General features: G+C 42.5%; 1 protein-coding gene across 3 annotated transcripts in view; it reads left to right on the top strand.

Annotated features, from left to right (window-relative positions):
• Window positions 1–19,648, top strand: part of bcas3 (BCAS3 microtubule associated cell migration factor) — a 915,794-nt gene that overhangs the window by 844,935 nt on the left and 51,211 nt on the right. For 2 of the 3 annotated variants that reach the window (XM_059973655.1, XM_059973656.1), the window contains exon 23: window positions 8,648–8,815. The exons of the other annotated variant lie outside the window; for it this stretch is intronic. In XM_059973655.1, coding sequence (XP_059829638.1) covers window positions 8,648–8,815 — 168 coding nt within the window. The remainder of the gene's footprint in view (window positions 1–8,647; window positions 8,816–19,648) is intronic. 3 annotated transcript variants of the gene reach the window in all.

Genomic DNA, 19,648 nt, shown 5'->3' with positions numbered 1-19,648 from the left:
GTCTTTGGGATGACGGTCAGCATCACAATTAGCCTGCAGTGGGTGGCTGCAAATACCCTCCAAGCTTGTGGCAAGATGAAGAGATATGTCTTTCATCAGCTTTTCTTGCTGCAGAACAGTAACATTTGCCAACTTTGTTTTATTTTCTGACATCTGTTTCAGATGGCTTTGCCATTTCACCACTCTAAGTGGTCAAAATGCCAGGCATATTTTCTTTTCATAGTGAATTGACTCAACGTGACTCAACTGAATTAATATCAACTGCTGATTTACTTACACACCCATCCAAAATCTCTGGAACTAATAAGTAAGAATGTTCATAGGAATGGATAAACTCATATTTGTTGAATACCGCTATGATTTTTTCTCCTCGCTGTTGCCTGCAGTGGTACGTCAATGAAATATCACCGATTCCTGGATTCTCCAGGACAATCCTAAAGGTTTGACGTTCCTATGAATTCTACCCAATAACTCCTGGTGTTTCATGACCGAGATCTGTTGTCAGTCTAGAATGCAAGAAAGTAAGTGCAATTATTAAGCACGCAAAAAGCCTGATTATACAATTAGAGGAGGTTGCATTGGCACTTTTGTCATTTTGCGCACAGCTCCTCAGAGTCTCTGTTTCTCCACAGAATGTGAGAGGAAGGTAAGACATTTGAAGTAGTAAGGACGACTTGGGGGTGTAACGGGTAGTGAAATGCTTTACAGTGCCAGCTGTAAAATTGATGGGAGTTCAATTCCCACTTGTGTCTGAAAAGAGTTTATACTTTTCCCCCGTAACTGTGTGGGTTTCCTCCCACATTCCAAAGACATACGGGTTAGGGTAACGGAGTGGTGGGTATGCTGGTATGGAGTTGGGGGGGGTTGGGGGTGCGCTTGAAGCACGGTAATATTTGCAGGCTGCCCCAAGCGCATTCCCAGATTGTGTTGGTCATTGACTCAAATGACTCATTTCACTGTGTGCTTTGGTGTTTTGACATACAAGTGACAAATAAAGTTACTCTCTATCATTCTCAAATTTTCCTCACTGGTGTAAAATCGGATCACGTAGAAGTTAGACTCTGAACCTCCAGTGGCTCCAGCAGGTAGAGAGATAAGACAGAATAAAAGTAACACCAGGAAAGAACATGGAAGTGTGAGCCTGAACTTAATTCAGAAAGTCCTAATGGCAAACGGGATGTGTGTGTGCAATTTGCACATGGGAGATCAGAAGTGGAAAGGGTGAGCAGTTTCTAGTTTTTGGGTGTCAACGTCTCTGAGGATCTATCCTGGGACCAAAATATCAATGCAGTTACAAAGAAGGTGCAACAGCGGCTACATTTCATCAGGAGTTTGAGGAAATTTGGTATGTTACCAAAGACACTCACAGATGTACCATGAAGATTGCTGTCTGGTATGGGGGGTGCGGGTACCACTGCACAGATCGAAATAAGCTGCAGGAAGTTGTAAACTCAGTCAGCTCCATCATGGGCACCAGCCTCCTGACCATCCAAGACACCTTCAAGGAGTGAGGCCTCAAAAAGGCAGCATCCATCATTAAGTTCCCTCATCACCCAGGACGTGCCCTTTTCTCATTGCTGCCATCAGGGAGGAGGAACAGGAGCTGAAGACACACGCTCAATGATTCAGGAACAGCTACTTCCCCTCTGCCATTAGATTTCTGAATGGACAATGAACCCATGAACACTACCTCACTACTTTTTTTTTCTCTTTTTGCACGCACATCTACAGTGATAAAATGCTTTGAGAGGTTGGTCATGACTGGACTGAACTCCTACCTCAGCAAGCAGCTGGACCCATGGCAATTTGCTTATCGCCACAATAGGTCAACAGCAGACACAGTCTCAGTGGCTCTTCACACAGCGTTAGACCACCTGGACAACATAAACACCCATGTCAGGATGCTGTTCAGTGACTATAGCTCAGCATTTAATACCATTATTCTTACAACCCTGATCGTATCCCTGGGCCTCTGTATCTCGCTCTGCAATTGGATCCTCGACTCCCTAACTGGAAGACCAAAATCTGTGTGGATTTCTGATAATATCTCCTCCTGAGTGACAATCAACACTGATGCACCTCAGGGGTGTCTGCTTAGTCCAGTGCTCTACTCTTTCTATACTCATGACTGTGTGGCTAGGCATAGCTCAAATACCATCTATAAATTTGCTGATGATACAATCATTATTGGTAGAATCTCAGATGGAGACGAGAGGACGTACAGGAGCGAGATATACCAACTTGTGGAGTGGTGTCACAGTAACAATCTAGCACAACATCAGTAAGACAAAAGAGCTGATTGTGGACTTCAGGAAGGGTCGGAATGAACACATAACAGTCTTCATAGAGGGATCAGAAGTGGAGAGAGTGAACAGTTTCAAGTTCCTGGGTGTCAAGATTCCTGAGGACCTAACCTGGTCCCAACATATCGATGCAGCTATCAAGAAGGCAAAACAGTGCCTATACTTCATTAGGAATTTGAAGAGATTTGGTATGTCAACAAGAACATTCAAAAACTTCTATAGATGTACTGTGTTGAGCATTTTGACAGGCTGCATCTCTCTCTGGTATGGGGGGGGGGGTGCTACTGCACAGGACTGAAAGAAGCTGCAGAGGGTTGTAAATTTAGTCGGCTCCATTGTGGGTACTAGCCTATAAAGTACCCAGGACGTCTTCAGGGAGTGGTGTCTCGGAAAGGCAGTGTCCATCATTAAGGATCTCAGCACCTAGGACGTGCCCTTTTCTCATTGTAGGAGGTACAGAATCCTGAAGGCACACACTCAGTGATTCAGTAACCACTTCTACTCTGGCATCCGATTCCTAAATGGGCATTGAACCCATGAGCACCACTTCACTTTTTTAATATACTGATTTTGCATGACTTTTAATCTATTCAATACGCGTGCACTGTAATTGATCTACTTTATTTTTACTTTTCTTCCTTCTATATTATGTATTGCATTGAACTGCTGCTGCTAAGTTAACAAATTTCACATCACTTGTCAGTGATAATAAACCTGATTCTGCTATATATATATATATATATATATATATATACACACACACACACACACATATAGTACCTGTAAAAATTATTCAACTACCCCCCCCCCCGCAGTTTTAATGTTTTATTGTTTGACAACAATGAATCACAGTGGATTTAATTTGGCTTTTTTGTGACACTGATCAACAGAAAAAGACTCTTCCATGTCAAAGTGATCTAAATTAATCACAAATATAAAACACAAAATAATTGATTGCATAAGTATTCGTCCCCTTTAATATGACACTCCAAATCATCCCTAGTGCAGCCATTGGTTTTAGAAGTCACATAATTAGTTAAATGGAGATTACTATTTACAGTCAAGGTGCTTAATTAATTGTAGTAAAACTACACTGACATATATCTGGGAGGTACAACTGCTGGTGAGTCAGTAACCTTGAACAAACCACACCACAAAGACAAAAGAACACTCCAAGAAACTCTGCAAAAAAGTTATTGAAGACCACAAGCCAGGAGATGGACACAAGAAAATTTCCAAGTCACTGCATATCCCTTGGAGTACAGTTAAGTCAATCATCAAGAAATGGAAAGACTATGGTATAGCTGTAACTCTGCTTAGAGTAGGCAGTCTTCAAAAACTGAGTGATCGTGTAAGAAAGGGACCTATGACAACTCTGGAGAAGTTACAAGCTTCACTTGCTGAGATGGGAGGAACTGCACATGCAACAATTGTTGCCCAGTCGCAGCTTTATGGGCGGGTGGTAAAGAGAAAGCCACTGTCGAAAAAGAAATTCACATGAGATCTCGACTAGAGTTTGTCAAAAGGCATGTGGGAGACTCTGAAGTCAGCTGGAAGAAGGTTCTATGGTCTGATGAAACCAAAACTGAGCTTTTTGGCTATCAGACTAAACGCTACGCCAAACACCGCACATAATCAAAAACACACCATCCCTGCCATGAAGCATGGCGGTGGCTGCATCATGCTGTGGGGATATTTCACAGCAACAAGCCCTAGAAGGCTTATGATGGTAGAGGACAAAGTGAATGCAGCAAAATACAGGGAAATCCTGCAGGAAAACATGACAAAGTCTGCAACAGAACTGCAACTTGAGAGAAGATTTGTTTGCCAGTAAGACAATGACCCCAAGCATAAAGCCAAAGCTACACAAGAACGGCTTAAAGCTAACAAAGGCAATGTCCTGGAGTGGCCAAGTCAGAGTCCAGACCTTAATCCAACTGAGAATTAGTGGCTGGACTTGAAGAGGGCTGTTCACTCACGATCCCCATGCATTCTGACAGAATGAAGAGCAGTTCTTGAGCAGTTTTGTAAAGAAGAATGGGGAAGTTTTGCAGTGTCCGGATGTGCAAAGCTGATAGAGACCTATCCACACAGACTCAAGGCTGTAATTGCTGCCAAAGGTACATCTACTAAATACTGACTTGAAGAGAGTGAATACTTAATCTAACAATTATTTTGTATTTTATATTTGGAATTAATTTAGATGAAGTCCATCTGAAAGGGAGTGAAGATGTACTAGGCAGCAGGAAGTTGGAAAAAAAATAGGGTTGAAAACAAAATGAAACTTGATGGGCCAAATGGCCTAATTCCGCTCCTATATATCTCATCAGTTTATGACAATGAGTTGCAGAAAAAATATGCTACTTTTGCCCCATTTCTGTGGAGCTGTCCCATTCTGCAATGCTCCCGAGATCAAAGTTGGATTCTCAACTGAACCCTGCCAAAGATGTTAATGACAGAACATGAAATACCATCACTCTCTCATCCAAGGCTATCTTAATTGCTTGTTCTCCACAGCCTTGCACTGCTGACATTTACTTGGAGTTCCTGCAATGTCGGCAGATGCCCATAGAGGCCAGATCCTGGTTATCTCCCTCTTCATTCTGTCATTATAACAGCATACCACTTTGCCAACAGGTCCCTGGCGGTTCACCCATGGAGTCAGCAGAGTGCTCTTAAGGGTCAGAGTGCTCGAGATGGGCTTCAACCTCCTGCTGCCCTTGTAGCCCCAACCAGCCCAGTCTGCCTTCCCTCTCAGCACCTGTCAGTGGCCATCAGCGTGTGGTGAGGCTGTACAGCCCCCCACTTAAGAGCTGTGACAGACGAGAAATCTATCCTTGGAACAGTGAGCACTTAATTGTTTCCCAGTTTTATCGCCACACATGCACACTTCCTGCACAGGGCACTTGGCATGAGGGACCTGCAGTAAGGAAAAAGGATAAATGGAGTAAGAACTAATGTCAGATGACAAGCAGCTGACAGCATTGTACTCCAAGCAGAGAAGGTTAAGGAGGGAATCATGAGAATGTCATAGAATATAGTATGTTACAGCACAATACAGGTCCTTTGGCCCACAGTGTTGTGCAACCATTTAACCCAATCAAGGTCAAATTAACCCTTCCCTCCTACATAGCCCTCCATTTTTCTATCATCCATCTGTCTATGTAAATGTCCCTAATGTATCTGCCTCTAACTCCACCCCCAGCAGGGCATTCCACACACTCACCACTCTGTGTATAAAAAACTTACCTCTGACATTCCCCCATACTTTCCTCCAATCACCTGAAAATTGTGCCCCCTGCTAAACCTATGACAACCCCCCACACTATCCACATGAAATCATCAAAGCTTCGATGGACTATGAGGCAGCATGGTAACATAGTGGTTAGGGTAACACTGTTACGGTGCCGGCTACCCAGCTGTCAATAAGGAGCTGTACATTCTCCCTGTGACTGCATGTGTTTTCTCCAGGTGCTCCGGTTTCCTCCCACTTTCCAAAGATGTACGAGTTAGTAGGTTAATTGCCCACATGGGTGTAATTGAGTGCTGAAAGCTTGTTGAGCCAAAAGGACCTGTTACCATGTTGTTTTTCTAAAATTTAATTTATGAGTTTGATAAAATATTTAACATTTTAAAAATATAATAAATAAGGAAATGCTATTTTCAATGTGATGAGGCTTGAGAAGAGAAGTCAGTCTTAGAGTTCATGAAGTGATGTAAGAGTGAGGAGTTCTTTCTCGTCTGAAAGTGCCATCTGACAGAGCAGCGTAAACAGATGCAATAGTAACTCTTAAAAGAAAACGCATTGAATGAAAAGGAAAGTATTTTCAAGGTAATGGCTGGATACCAGGGAGTGGGAACAGCTGCCTAGATCTTTCACAGAGCTGGTTTATGTGCCCCTCCATTGCATGATTATATGATCATTTATGTTATGTGTAATCAGATGAAAGGATGGAGTTCCTAGCCTTCTTACAGTTCTATGGTCAGAAGGTGTAGTTCTGTTGATGAATTGGCTGATCCGATCACCTTCCTGCCCATGTGTCCCTCGGTAAGGTGTGGCCCTGGACTGCTACATTCTCTCTGTGCTGGGCGAAGAGGCAGTACACTCCGCTTAGGTTTACAACGGCAAGGAAATCTATCCAGGTTTCCTCAATAACGGTGTGATCCTTGCTGAAAATTGAGATTAACCCGCCTTAGTCTTATAACTTGAGATTCATTCTGAAGAAAGGGATGGAGTTGGAGGAGTAAACATTAAGGATTAAAGATTAGCTTTTTGTCCCAAGTACAGTCCTGTGCAAACGCCTTGGGCACATGTATGTGGCTAGGGGTCCTAAGACTTTTGCACAGTACTATATTTGTCAACGTGGAGCGGAGACCAAGTTCGTTAGTCTGGAGGGAGCAAAGAATGTTGGGAATAGTGAGTGTGGACCACCGCAGGAGGGATGTGGGACAGGTGGCAGAGAATTAGTGCCAGAAAGAGGTGGCACAGTGCAGACATACCCAACCCTGAAACTCCAGGAAAGACCATTTGATTCCAAACAATTGGTTTATTGATGATTACAGAATGTCTCTCCAGTGCTTCCTGCTCTCTCCCCTTTCCCCTCCCCTCCAACCACAATTGCCTTCTCCCTGCCCCCTTCCCACTCTCAGTCCATAATAGAGACCCACATCAGAATCCAGTTTATGATCACTCACAAATGTCATGAAGTTTGGGTTTATTTCAGCAGTACAGTACAGTACAAAAGTCTTGGGCAATCAGAGCACCCACAGGAAGCCTCATGAGAAGAATGTACCAGAATTAATTATGGTTCAGTTCCAAACATAAAACACAGGACAACACCATAAGAGACAACACAACAGCAACCAACAATTTACAAGGCAATTATGCAAACGGCCATGAGCAATCAACCGTAAGCAAAATGGTCACGTGTAAATGTCAATAATCAAACTTAATGTGAACACATTGAACAGACACAATCATTATGAACAGAACAAGGATAGTGGGAAAGACCATTTAACAGATGTTGTGCAGGGACAGTTCGGGTATTACACCTGGGTGAGTTTTGTTGAGTAGTTGGGTAGCTATAAACTTTGGAGATGACCTGTATTTCTGGTAGTGATGAACTTGTAGGTCTTCCTGATGGCAATTTGGTGAGTGGGTGACTGCTAGGGCGGGTGGAGTTAGCAGTCATCTTTTCAGCTTTTGGTGATGAACAGGTCTTTTAATGTCAGTAGCTGACGACCAATGATATTCTCCATTGAGTGGACCATTCACTGCAACCTGGACTCGGAGAAGGAGGAGGCAACAAGAAACGAAACAGTGATAGAGGTGGCCACAACACTCTCAATGATGGCTTAGTAAAGATTCATCCTGAGGTGTTAAATTTCTTAAACTGGTGTAGGAAAACAATCTCTGCTGGGCTTTCCTAATAATGAGCGTAACATGCTTGTTTCACTTCAATGTATTATTGGTAATGGTAGTCCCCAGGAATTTGGTCAACCACAGACACAGACTGAAATTTAATTTCCAAGGGGGAGGGCAGGTGGGGATTGTCAGCGGAATACTCATTTACAAATATGCAAAGTCACTTTTTCCACCCAAGTACACTGCATTCACTGCATGTATACTGCACTGTGGCAGGCAGGCTGTACAGTGGGTAGTCAGAATTACCCAATGCATCACCGGTACCAGCCTACCCACCATCAACGACACATATACAGAAAAGTGCTGGAAAAAAGCCAGTGACATCATGAAGGATCCACCCACCCTGCTTATGGACTGTTTGTCCCAATCCAAACAAGGAAGAGGCTACGTAGTGTTCACACCAGACCACCAGATTCAAAAGCAGTTATTTTCCCCAAGCAGTAAGGTTGATCAACACCTCCACCCACTAACCCTCTAATCTACCCCAGCATCACTACTTCATCATTTCCTGTCAGAATCACCTTATGTCCAGATACACCTGTGCCTAGTGTCACTTTATGGACTTTCAATCTATGCATGTAAGCTAGTTGTGTATTTATATTGTGTTTTTTATTATTGTATTTATTTTCTTTTTTGTGCTGCATCAGATTTGGAGTAACAATTATTTTGTTCTCCTTTACACTTGTGTGCTGGAAATTAAATTAAACAATCTTGAATCTTAAATCTTGAATGTCATGTCTCAAATGACTAACATAACACATTCGTAAATGGGCCACTGAATATCAACAATTTAGGTCAGGACGTCGGGATAATGGAAGTGGTGAAGGAGTATGAGCTCGGCCAGCTGCTCTGCTGGAGCATCAGACAGTGGAAGAAGGAGTGAGTGTAAATGACACCCCTGGCTCTTTTCTTGTTTCAGGGACGTTTGACCGTAGCGTGACGCTACTGGAAGTGTGTGGCAGTTGGCCAGAGAGCTTTGGACTGCGACAAATGTCTTCTATCGATAACACTGACGAAGGACTTCGTGAGCGTCTGGCAGACGCCATGTCTGAGTCACCCAGCAGGGACATTGTGGGCTCTGGAACAGGTAAGGAAGGAGTCCCATTGATGCACAAACACAAGAGATTCTGCAGATGCTGGAAATCCAGAGTAACACACACAAAATGCTGGAGGAACTTAGCAGGTCAGGCAACATCTATGGAGCTATATTTATAGATGCTGTCTGACCTACTAAGTTTCTCCAGCATTTTGTGTGTTCCCTTGGTGAATAATCATTGAAACCTATTGAATATTCAAAGACCTAGATTGAACAGATGTGTAGAAGATGTTTCCTGTAGTGTGAGAGTCTAGGACCAAAGGGCACAGCCACAGAATAGAAGGATGTCCCCTTAAAATAGAGATGAGGAGGAATTTCTTTTGCAAGAGGCTGATGAATTGATGGAATTCATTGCCGCAGATGGCTGTGGAGGCCAATCACTGGGTATATTTAAAGTGGAGGTTGATAGGTTCTTGAGTAGTAAGGGTGTCAGAGGTTACAGAGTGAAGGCAGAAGATGGAGTTGTGAGGGATAATAAATCAGTCATGTTGGAATGGCAGAGCAGGCTCAATAGGCTGACTGGCCTAATTCTGCTGTATGGTCTCATATTCTTCAAAGGTAGACGTTTGACTGACTGAGATAACTTCTCACCTGGACAATTGTAACCTTGACTAACTTACAATAAAAACAATATACTATTGGTATTTGTAGGTCTGAGAAATCTAAAAATTGCAAGTTAAATAAAGTTTGAAGTTCAAAGTAAATTTATTGTCAAAGTACATATATGTCACCATTTTCAATCTGAGATTCATTTTCTTGCTTAGGAAATGGATTTCTATTTCCTTTAGTAGTTTTCAAGACATTTTTGATCTTACTTGCTTTAGGAACTGTACAAACAATCCGTCCTTACATTTTCAAGGAACTCACTAAATTATCTATGGTGTAAACGTCACTGGATGTTATGATAATCTGGCCAGAGTAGATTTCATCTTCATGGCCCATTAACCAACTTGTTAAACAGGTTGCAAATCTGATTTCATTCTTCATTTTCCCTTTGTCTATACCAGATGTCGGATCAATCCCATCATACCATCCCCTTACATATTCCCATTTAATCTATTGTCTCACACTTGCTCATTAACGCTCTTCTGATTTAAGAGAGGCAGCGTCTACAGAGGTAAGTAAATAGTCAACATTTCAGACCAAGAGCCTTCACCAGGACTGGAAAAAGGGGACAGAAGCCAGAATAAGAAGGTGGAAGGAAGGGAAGGAGCGATAGGTGAGACCAGGTGAGGGAGAAGGTGGATGAGTGGTGGAGGATGAAGTGAGAAGCTGTGAAGTGATAAGTGGGAGAGGTAAAGGGCTGAAAAAAGAATCTAATGGGAAAGGCCAGTGGACTAAGGAAGAAAGGGAAAGAGTGGAACCTGTGGGAGGTGAGGAGAGGAGTGAGTGGAAAACCAGAATAGGGAATTGAAAAAGAGTGAAGGAGGAGGAGAAATTACTGGAAGTTAGAGAAATCAATGTTCATTCCACCAGGTTGAAAGCTACTCTTACAGGTATGAGGTGTTGCTCCAACGACCTGAGCTTGGCCTCACCGTGGCAGTAGGGGAGGCCGTGGACAGACATGTTAGAATAAGAATGGGAAGTGGATTTGAAATGTGTGGCCACAGGGAGATTCTGCTTTTGTAACAGACAGAGGTTGGAAAAATTAAAGCTGAATTGGCTTGCAGGCTGTTAACTGTTCACATGAAGAGGTATTCCAGCTTGTGGATTCCTGACAAATGATGCCTTCTTCAAAACACTCAAGAATGTGCTGACATCCGTCCAGTCTGACATCCATTAATCCATTTTTAGTGTAAGAGCTGCAGAAATGCTGGGAGATAGGCAGGGTTAGCCCTGCTGTATCTTATCATATGACTCTCTGACCCTATGCAGCAACCCTTCCCCCACAAGCAGCATTGTCAATGTACAACCATCTGATATGACATGTTTAGAACTGAAACCTGAAGCCTACAGATGTTCAGGAACTTGATCTGTTGTTAGGGCTATTTTCAGGTGATCTCCAATTATAATTAACTCTAAATTATCTTTATTTGTGTGCATCCTGCTCCAACATTGATTCTGCCAGTGAAGCTGTTACCTGATTTCTGATTCTGTCCTTTTGGAGATGTGACAGGCACCAAACACCTAACAGAGTCCCTATTGCTGGGATTGTATCCAGGCTTCCCAACTGTGGCTGGATGTAGACCCAGAGATTCCATCTCCTGCTTTTGAAATCCCTGACCCCAAAGTTCATAAATACTGAGTGCTAGGAAGCGAGAGGAAATATTGGCATCTTGACGCTAAGTTTCCCTGAAACTTTCAAAGCAACAATAACAAATTTATATGGTACCTTTAACACAGTAATATATTCAAAGGACTGTAATTTTATGGTGGCCGCAGGTGCCAGGACAAGTGACCGATAATTTGGTCAAAGAAGTAGGTGATCCTCCATTCCAGAGCCAAGCTCACTCCAGCCTTACGTCATGGAGCCCCATCGCACAGAGGATGTGTCCACCAGAAAGAAGAGCTTCTAGTCATCATATGCAAGAGTGTGACTTCCACTAAACAAATGGAAGCTAAGAATCAGTACACCATCAAACATAGGCCCCAAACAAAATCTTAAAAAATGGGGATGACTTTCCCTATTACAGGAGGCAACTCTCAGTGAAGAGAGAAATATGTAACAGAATCCGCCCCATCCCCAGTGAGCCACGTATTCTGGTGGACTGAGGAAAAGACCATGATCTAAAACTCAGAGCATTTGGTCTCATGGAGCAGCAGCATTCACTGCTTTGAGGCTTGGGTAACCCACAATAAAGTGCTGAAAACATACCACCGACACTGTCTTGGGTAAATGCCCCAGATCCATTTGCAGAATGGGCAAACCATTATCAACGTCCTCTCCCAGGCGGATATGCTGAGCAAAAGGAACTTCAAGCTCACACAACTCTGGGCTACAACCCTCTCTGTCTGCAGTCTGACACTGGACCTGCCTTTCTCAACCTTTTTGCCCTGGAGGAACCCTTGAAATAATTTTCCAGTGTCAGGGAACCCCTGAATAAAAATTATTATATCAGGACGTTAGCATTATCAAGTGAAGTCAACTTTTATTGTCATTTCGGCCATAACTGCTGGTACAGTGCATAGTGAAAATGAGACAACGTTTTTCAGGACCATGGTTTACATGACACAGTACAAAAACTAGACTGAACTACATAATAAAAAACACAGAGAAAGCTATGCTAGACTACAGACCTACACTGGACTACATAAAGTGCACAAAAACAGTATCGGCATTACAATAAATAATAAACAGGACAGTAGGGCAAGGTGTCAGTCCAGGCTTCGGGTATTGAGGGTCTGATAGCTTGGGGGAAGAAACTGTTATATAGTCTGGTCGTAAGAGCCCGAATGCTTCGGAGCCTTTTCCCAGACAGCAGGAGGGAGAAGAGATTGTATGACAGGTGTGTGGGGTTCTTCATAATGCTGTTTCCTTTGTGGATGCAGCGTGTAGTGTAAATGTCCGTGATGGCGGAAGAGAGACCCCCGAACTTATCAGTAAGTTGTGGATATAATAATTCAAAAATAATTGTCTATGCTCTTTTGAGTAGAGAATGAATTTTTAACTAACCTTTCTTTAAAAAACAGGAAGTTAAGCTTAGGTTACCTTTCTTGAAATTAATCTTTCTTTCCCTTTCATAAATTTTAAAAACTCATAAGGCAAACATAATAAGCAGACATGGATTTCACCTTCAACTGAAATGAGACAATTTCTATCCTTGCTCTTGATGCTTGTTAAATAAGAAAAAGCTTGTTCATACATGTAAGAAGCTGAATACTGCAGCAAAATGTTCATTGCTTTCCTATGAATGGGAGGATACTCTTCCTTCACTGAAGTTCAGAACTTGGCCAGGGGCAGGTCACTAAATCTCATCTTGAGTGCACAATCAGACGGCATCTCACAATGTTCCTCTTCTCCTCTCAAAGTCAAGTTCTCAGGCGGAGCAGAAGATTCAAAGAAAGAGTCCCTCACCAAGTCATACACTTGTGTTGAAAGGGAGGAAATATACTGTTCAATTTTGTTCCGCAGTTCTTCCAGGTTGTTTTCAATAAGACTCAAGATTTTCTGATATTCTTCGTCATTCTCAAGCCCAAGCAGCCGTGGAAATATTTCAAGATTTCCTTTTGCAACTTGATTTTTCCAAAGATTCGGTTTCCTTTTAAATTCAAGAATCTTGTCACTTGAAGTCAAAACATTTTCTCCAGGACCTTGCAGAGGCTTGTTCAACTGGTTCATATGATGAAAAATGTCTTAAGTAGGCTAGCTTTCAAACACTCTTCCTCTGCTAAGCTATCATAGTTCTGTATGCAGCAAGAGATTGGTGGGCTCTTTGTCAAGGTTTTCACAGCTTTTTAACATTCTCGAGTGAACTGGACTTTGTTTAATAGTTAACTATTTTTGTTGGATCATCCAGAACTTTTTTCATTTCATTTCCAAGAGATTTTAAATCACCTCTCTGTAAAGAGAGCAATGTGTTGTGACAATGTCAAGATTTTCTTTTTTTGGAAGAGAAAGGTCTCTCATGGAACCAGCCATTGATGGGGTACCATCAATACAGATGCCAATACATTTGCTCCAAGGCAGACCTTTTGTTTCCAGATACGAAGACAAAACATTAAATATATCTTGGCCTTTGCTTGTGTCAGGCAACTCTTTGGAACAGAAAAAGTTTTCTTGAGTTTCAAAATCATTTCTTTACAAATCTTTCATGACGTTTATTGGCGAAATCTGTTGACTCATCAAACTGGATAGAGAAGCTGAGAGTGAAACCTTTTCAATTTCTCATACTACGTCTTGTGCTAGCATTTTACCTACTATGATTTTACATGCTGGCATTATTAGGTTCTCACCAACTGTGTGATTTTTCCTTTTCTGGGTAATAAGTTCTACTGAGTCATGGCACGTGAAAATTCCTTTTTTGGAATGAAAATTTCCCCCCAATTTTCTACTACACTGGTAGAGTTTGTTCACTCTCATTAGTCAGTCGGCAACACGGTCCTCCTATACAATGTTGTACTGGGCTGAGAGACCGCTAACAAAATCGTTGCCCACCGCCATGTTGCGCAAGGTTCAAAATATGTTGTTTATTTTTTTTAAATCGTGATCTCTCGCGGAACCCCTGTTGAGAAACCCTGCGCTACACCTTTATAACAAGCGCAGTGTTGCCATAGTGTTGGGAACGGATTTCCATAAGGACAAAAGAAATGCTTAAAGTGCATTCTCAAAATGTTGAAAAAAGTACAAGAGGCTGTGCAAGCCATGGAAGGAGCGGACCATCCCAAAGTAACACCACCCCCCCCCCCGCCCCCGTCCCACCGGAGGCTGACTCTTTAGGTGCTGTGCAGCACTTGTGAGAATCCATGGAACTGTAGTAGAATCAAGATACCCCTGAACCTAAGAAGGGTAGGGTAACAAGGCAGAATGTTACATGGACAGAGTCCTAGCGCTTCATCAGAAACAGGTTTATTATCACTGACATATGTTGTGAAATTTGTTGTTCTGTGGCAGCAGTACATTGCAATACGTACATAAAATTACTATAAATTACATTAATACATAAAAAGTAAATAAGTAGTGCAGAAAGAGAGAAAAATAGTGAGGTAGTGTTCATGGGTTCATAGACCATTCAGAAATCTAATGGCGGGGGGAGAAACTGTTCCTAAAACATTGAGTGGACATCTTCAGGCTCCTGTACCTCCTGCTAGGTTCTAGTAATGAGAAAAGGGCATGCCCTGGATGGTGAAGGTCCTTAAAGATGGATGCTGCCTTTTGAAGATGTCCTTGTGGGGACGTGAGTACCCATAATGGAGCAGTTTAAATCTACAACCCTCTGCAGCTTTTTCCAATCTTGTGCATTGACACCTCCATACTAGATGGTGATGCAATCAGTCAGAATTCTATCCATAGTACATTTGTAGAAATTTGCCAGAGTTTTTGGTGACGGACCAAATTTCCTCAAACTCCTCATGAAATTTAGCCACTGGCATGCCTTCTTTGTGATTTCATCAATATATTGAGCCAAGATAGCTCCTCAGAGATATCGTCAGCCAGGAGTTTGAAACTGGTTACCCTTTCCACTGCTGATCCCTCGATGGGGACTGGTGTGTGTTCTCCTGATTTCTCTTCCTGAAGTCCACAATCAGTTCCTTGGTCTTAGAGAAGTTGAGTGCAAGGTTGTTGTTACGACACCACTCAACCAGCCAATCTATCTCATTCTTCTATTGTTATTGTGAGTTTCATAGCTGAAGCCAGTTGGGAAGTGTTGGATCTCGGAGAGGTGCATGAGGCCAAAGAGGAGTGGAGAGTTCTCAGGCTCACAGGGCTGAATGAGGACAAAGTAGCAGAAAGTACGAGGTGTTTACTGTTGCCTGTGTGCTTATAATGAGAGGTTGAGCCGGCTATCAGGAGAGTGACACATAAACAAAGGGCAACTTTGACAGCTTAGTGTTTAACTCATTTAGGGACACTGCCTTGTTCCACTGCTTTTCCTAACAACAGGCTCTTTCATATTCCAGAGGGTGCAAGGCTGAGTCTGGACTGTGCAGCTCAGAGCAGAAAGGTCACAAGGCTGTAATGCAGTTAGCATTGACTCCCCCTTCTTGTAGTGCGTCTATTAGCCTGTAATTTGATTTGTAGCTATTCATTGGGAGTCCCTGCAGCAGTGTGGTATGGGCTGCCATATAATTGGTACTGTCTCTATTTTTACATCATTAGATTAGCCCGTGGTGCCTGGCCACTTGTTGTCTGTGCTGGGCCGACCATTTATGTGGCTTTAATGTAACATAAAATTCATTACTGACCACATTGAGCAATCCCACAGCACCAGTACCAATACCATCCCCCACCACCTACCTACACTGCTCCCCCTTCCTTCTCCCACCCTGTTTTGTGCAGAACATGATTTTAACTCTTTGTGGAGTAAAGTCAGGCCAACATTGGTTAGATTAAAACAAAGAAGCAGGCAGAGGTGCCCAGGGCCATCTTAAGCTGGAACAGAAGACTATGGGCCAAATTATTGTTAGCATTTTTATGCTGGCACACAGAGGCATCTGGGCATCACAAATTGATGTCACAGGGCCTCACACTTGATGGACATTGCCAGCAAAATTCTATTTCAGATTCAAGTCACTGGAAAACCAATGCAGTTTTGAACTGGGTATCAATATTTGTAATTAAGACTCTCATTCAGATGCCTCCATCACCTCATCATTTACCATCCCTGCACCTCCTCATCACTGCAACACTCTGAAATCAGTGGAATCCTCTAATTTTGGTTGTTAGGTTATAATTTAGGAAGCTAGTGAGGCCATGGAGGAATTTGAACATGAAGATTTTAAGACTCTAACAGTTAGAGTCTAACCCCTTACTTACTGCTTAACTTGCCTCTCTGGGTTGTTGGGTGAACAGTGATTTAACAAATAGGGCAAAGAGGCACCGAGCACAAAGTTTATTACTGATGCATGTACCGAGGCCGAGTGAAAAACTACTTTGCATGCCATATATAGTTCATCACATCAGTTCAACTCAAAACAATACTAATGTAGAACATAATGTTTTCTATTTACAGAAAAAGTGCAATGCAGGCGGACAGTCAGGTGGAGGGTCATAATGAAGCAGATTGTGAGGTCAAGAGTCCATCTTATTGTATGAGGAACTGTTCAGTTTTTCCTGAGTTAGTTAACTGTAACTATCTATTCATTTTGGTTTATTATTGTCACATGTACTAAGATATAGTGAAAAGCTTATCTTGTAACTGTTCATACACATCAAATCATTGCACAGTGCATTGAGCTAGTATAATGTAAAGCAATAAAATACAGAATAAAGTGTAAAAGCTACTGCAAAATTGCAGTGCAGGTAAATGATAAAATGGAAGATCATAAAGAGGTAGATTGTGAGGACAAGAGTCCATCCTATTGTACGAAAGGTTCATTCAGGAGTCTGATAACAGTGGGATAGGAGCTGTCCTTGAGTCTGGTGGTATGTGCTTTCTTTTGTATCTTCTACCCAATGGGGGAGAGGAGGGAAGGGTATGATAGGGATATGGGGGGCTATGGTCCCAATGCAGGTCGATGGGAGTAGGCTGTTTAAATTGTTTAAATTTCACAACACATGCCGATGATAACAAGCCTGTTTCTGATTCTGATTCTGATATTGCATTTTCTTCATGCTGTTTTACCAGTCATTAGCACACACCTTTTCATTAGGTGTTAGGTTACGTGACCGATTGTGGTATCTGTTCAATTTTTTATGTGCTAATTAGAAATGTGATTCACCATATCTGGAGTCCCAAAAAGGCACGTGAGAATCAGTATCAGAATCAGATTTAATATTATTTGCATATGTCATGAAATTAATTGCTTTGTGGCAGCAGTACAATGAAATACATTTTAAAAACTAGAAATTACAATAAGAAATATATGTATATTCAGTATAAGAAATTTTATTAAATAAGTAATGCAAAAAGAGACCAAATAAAATAGTAAGGTAATATTCATGGGTTGGTTCACTGTCCATTCAGAAATCTGATGGGGGAGGGGTAGAAGCTGTTCCTTAAATGTTGAGTGAATTTCTTCAGGCACCTGTACCTCCTCTCTGATGATTGCAGTGTCCTGGCCAATGGGGTCCCTTCATAATGAATGGTGCCTTTTTGAGGTACCCACTTTTGAAGATGTCCTTGATGTTGGGGAGCCTTGTGCACATGTGCTTGTGGCTAATGTATAGACGAGAATGTGCTTGCTGTGTACTTGGGTGACTGATCCCTCCCACTTTCTCCTTCCTTCCTATGGTGAGGGTGACCCTCGCCGCGGGAAGATGGAGAGACAACACTATGGCGCTCAAAATGCAGCCTACTCTCTAGACTACTTTTCTATCGTCGGTCATGCAGATGCTCAGGCACTGTTGCCATGGGTTACGGCCTGCACCATTCCAAGCCACTGCAGTGCTAACTTGATTATTCCAGAGGACTTACAGCCTAACCCTGGAGTGAACAAGCACTCAGGCCGGTGATTCTTGCTCAAAATATCACACTTGAAGAAGAAGTTCCATTTTTATGTACACAGATCGTAGTTAATGATATGTACATTACAAAAAGTTGTATAATGTTTGGAATGATATTTGGAAAAGCATTGAGAGTACACGCAGCTTCACAGGACTTCTTGTGATCAGTTGAAGTGTCCGTTCACCTTGGGGGGAACATCCCTACGAATTCTGGTCCTGTTCCTGTTCTGAATCACCAGGGGTGAGTCAGCACCTCAAGATTAGGAACGAGAAGTAATACTGAGGCCAAACTGCCAAGTACAGTAGTTCATGAGCTTTGGCCACAAGCACCCTTGGTGCCTTGACCAAGAGAAATTGAGCCACAGAGGTGATTAGCTTTGTCACATGTATGTTGAAACATTGAAACACGCTGTTTGCGTCAGCAATCAATACAGTCCAAGGATTGATCTGGGCAGCCTGCAAGTGTCACCATGATTCTGGTGCTGATATAGCTTGCCAACCATTTACTAACCCTGACCCAAACGTCTTTGGAATGTGAGAGGAAATTGAAGCACCCAGAGCAATCCATGTGGTTACAGGGAGAACATAACAAACTCTTTACAGCTTATAACGGGAATCAAACCTCGGTCGCAATCACTGGCACTGTAAATTGTTGCACAAACCACACTGACTCATCGTGCAGTTTGCCACATTATGCGATAGTTGGCCATGTGACCGGTTCCCCTCCACCACCACACTCCTCCATCTGGTAGAACTGGTCCTCACACTCAACAGTTTCTCTTTTGGCTCCTCGTACTTCCTCCAAACCCAAGGTGCAGGCCATGCTCTCTTCTCACTGCTGCAAACAGGAAGAGGGTACAGGAGCCTCAGGACCCACGGCAGCAGGTTCAGGAACATCAGGCTCTTGAACCAGAGAGGATAACTTCACTCAACTTCTCTCACCCCATCAATGAACTGTTCCCACAACCTATGGACTCACTTTCAAAGACTCTTCATCTCATGTTCTCAACATTTATTGCTTATTTTTTTTCTGTGTATTTGCACAGTTTGCTGTCTTTTGCACATTGGTGTTTTCTGTCTTGTGTGTGGTTTTTCATTGATTTAATTGCAATTCTTTGCACTTTCTGTGAATGCCCACAAGAAAATGAATCTCAGAGTTGCATGTGGTGACATATACATATGTACTTTGATCATGAGTTCAATTTGTACTTTGAATACACTCAGAGATCCCAGCAAATGTGCCAGCCATTGACTCGCAGTGTTATCTGGCACATAAAGAATGACCCCTCGGATGAGGCACTAGCAAGCTGTCAGCATCCATGGGAGCAGACCCCGGCCACTTGAGATAGGATGAGGAAAAGCTAGAGGGCAAAACCATCAAGTCGCAGACTTTAACCCCAAGAGTTCACGAAAGGCGTGATTTATCGCAGCGCAGCATGCCTGAGGTGGTGATGACTGACTGTTACCAGGATGTTTTAACCCTGCAACCGCAGATAAGAGACCTATTAGGTCAAATGAACTAGTGAGATTTATTAATATCTGTCCGGTTCCTGGGGCTAACACTCCACACACATCAGCTCTGAGCTCATTGTTTCTGACTGGAAATTTTAGGGGAAAAATGGTTAAAAGATGTTTTGTACTTTGACCCTTTGAAGACCTGCCAATGATCGTATTTCTAGATCAAAGTTTAAAGAAATAAAACTCTCCTTCTACAATGCCACAAGTAAGGAAGGCAGAGAGATATTGGAAGGAAGATCACATGTGGGTAAATGCTGCTTCGA

This window comes from Hypanus sabinus, chromosome 6 (genome assembly GCF_030144855.1).
Source record: "Hypanus sabinus isolate sHypSab1 chromosome 6, sHypSab1.hap1, whole genome shotgun sequence".
In the NCBI taxonomy this organism is placed as follows: Eukaryota; Metazoa; Chordata; class Chondrichthyes; order Myliobatiformes; family Dasyatidae; genus Hypanus; species Hypanus sabinus.
The sequence above is the reverse complement of the archived record's forward strand: the minus strand, read 5'-3'. Positions and strand labels throughout refer to the sequence as shown.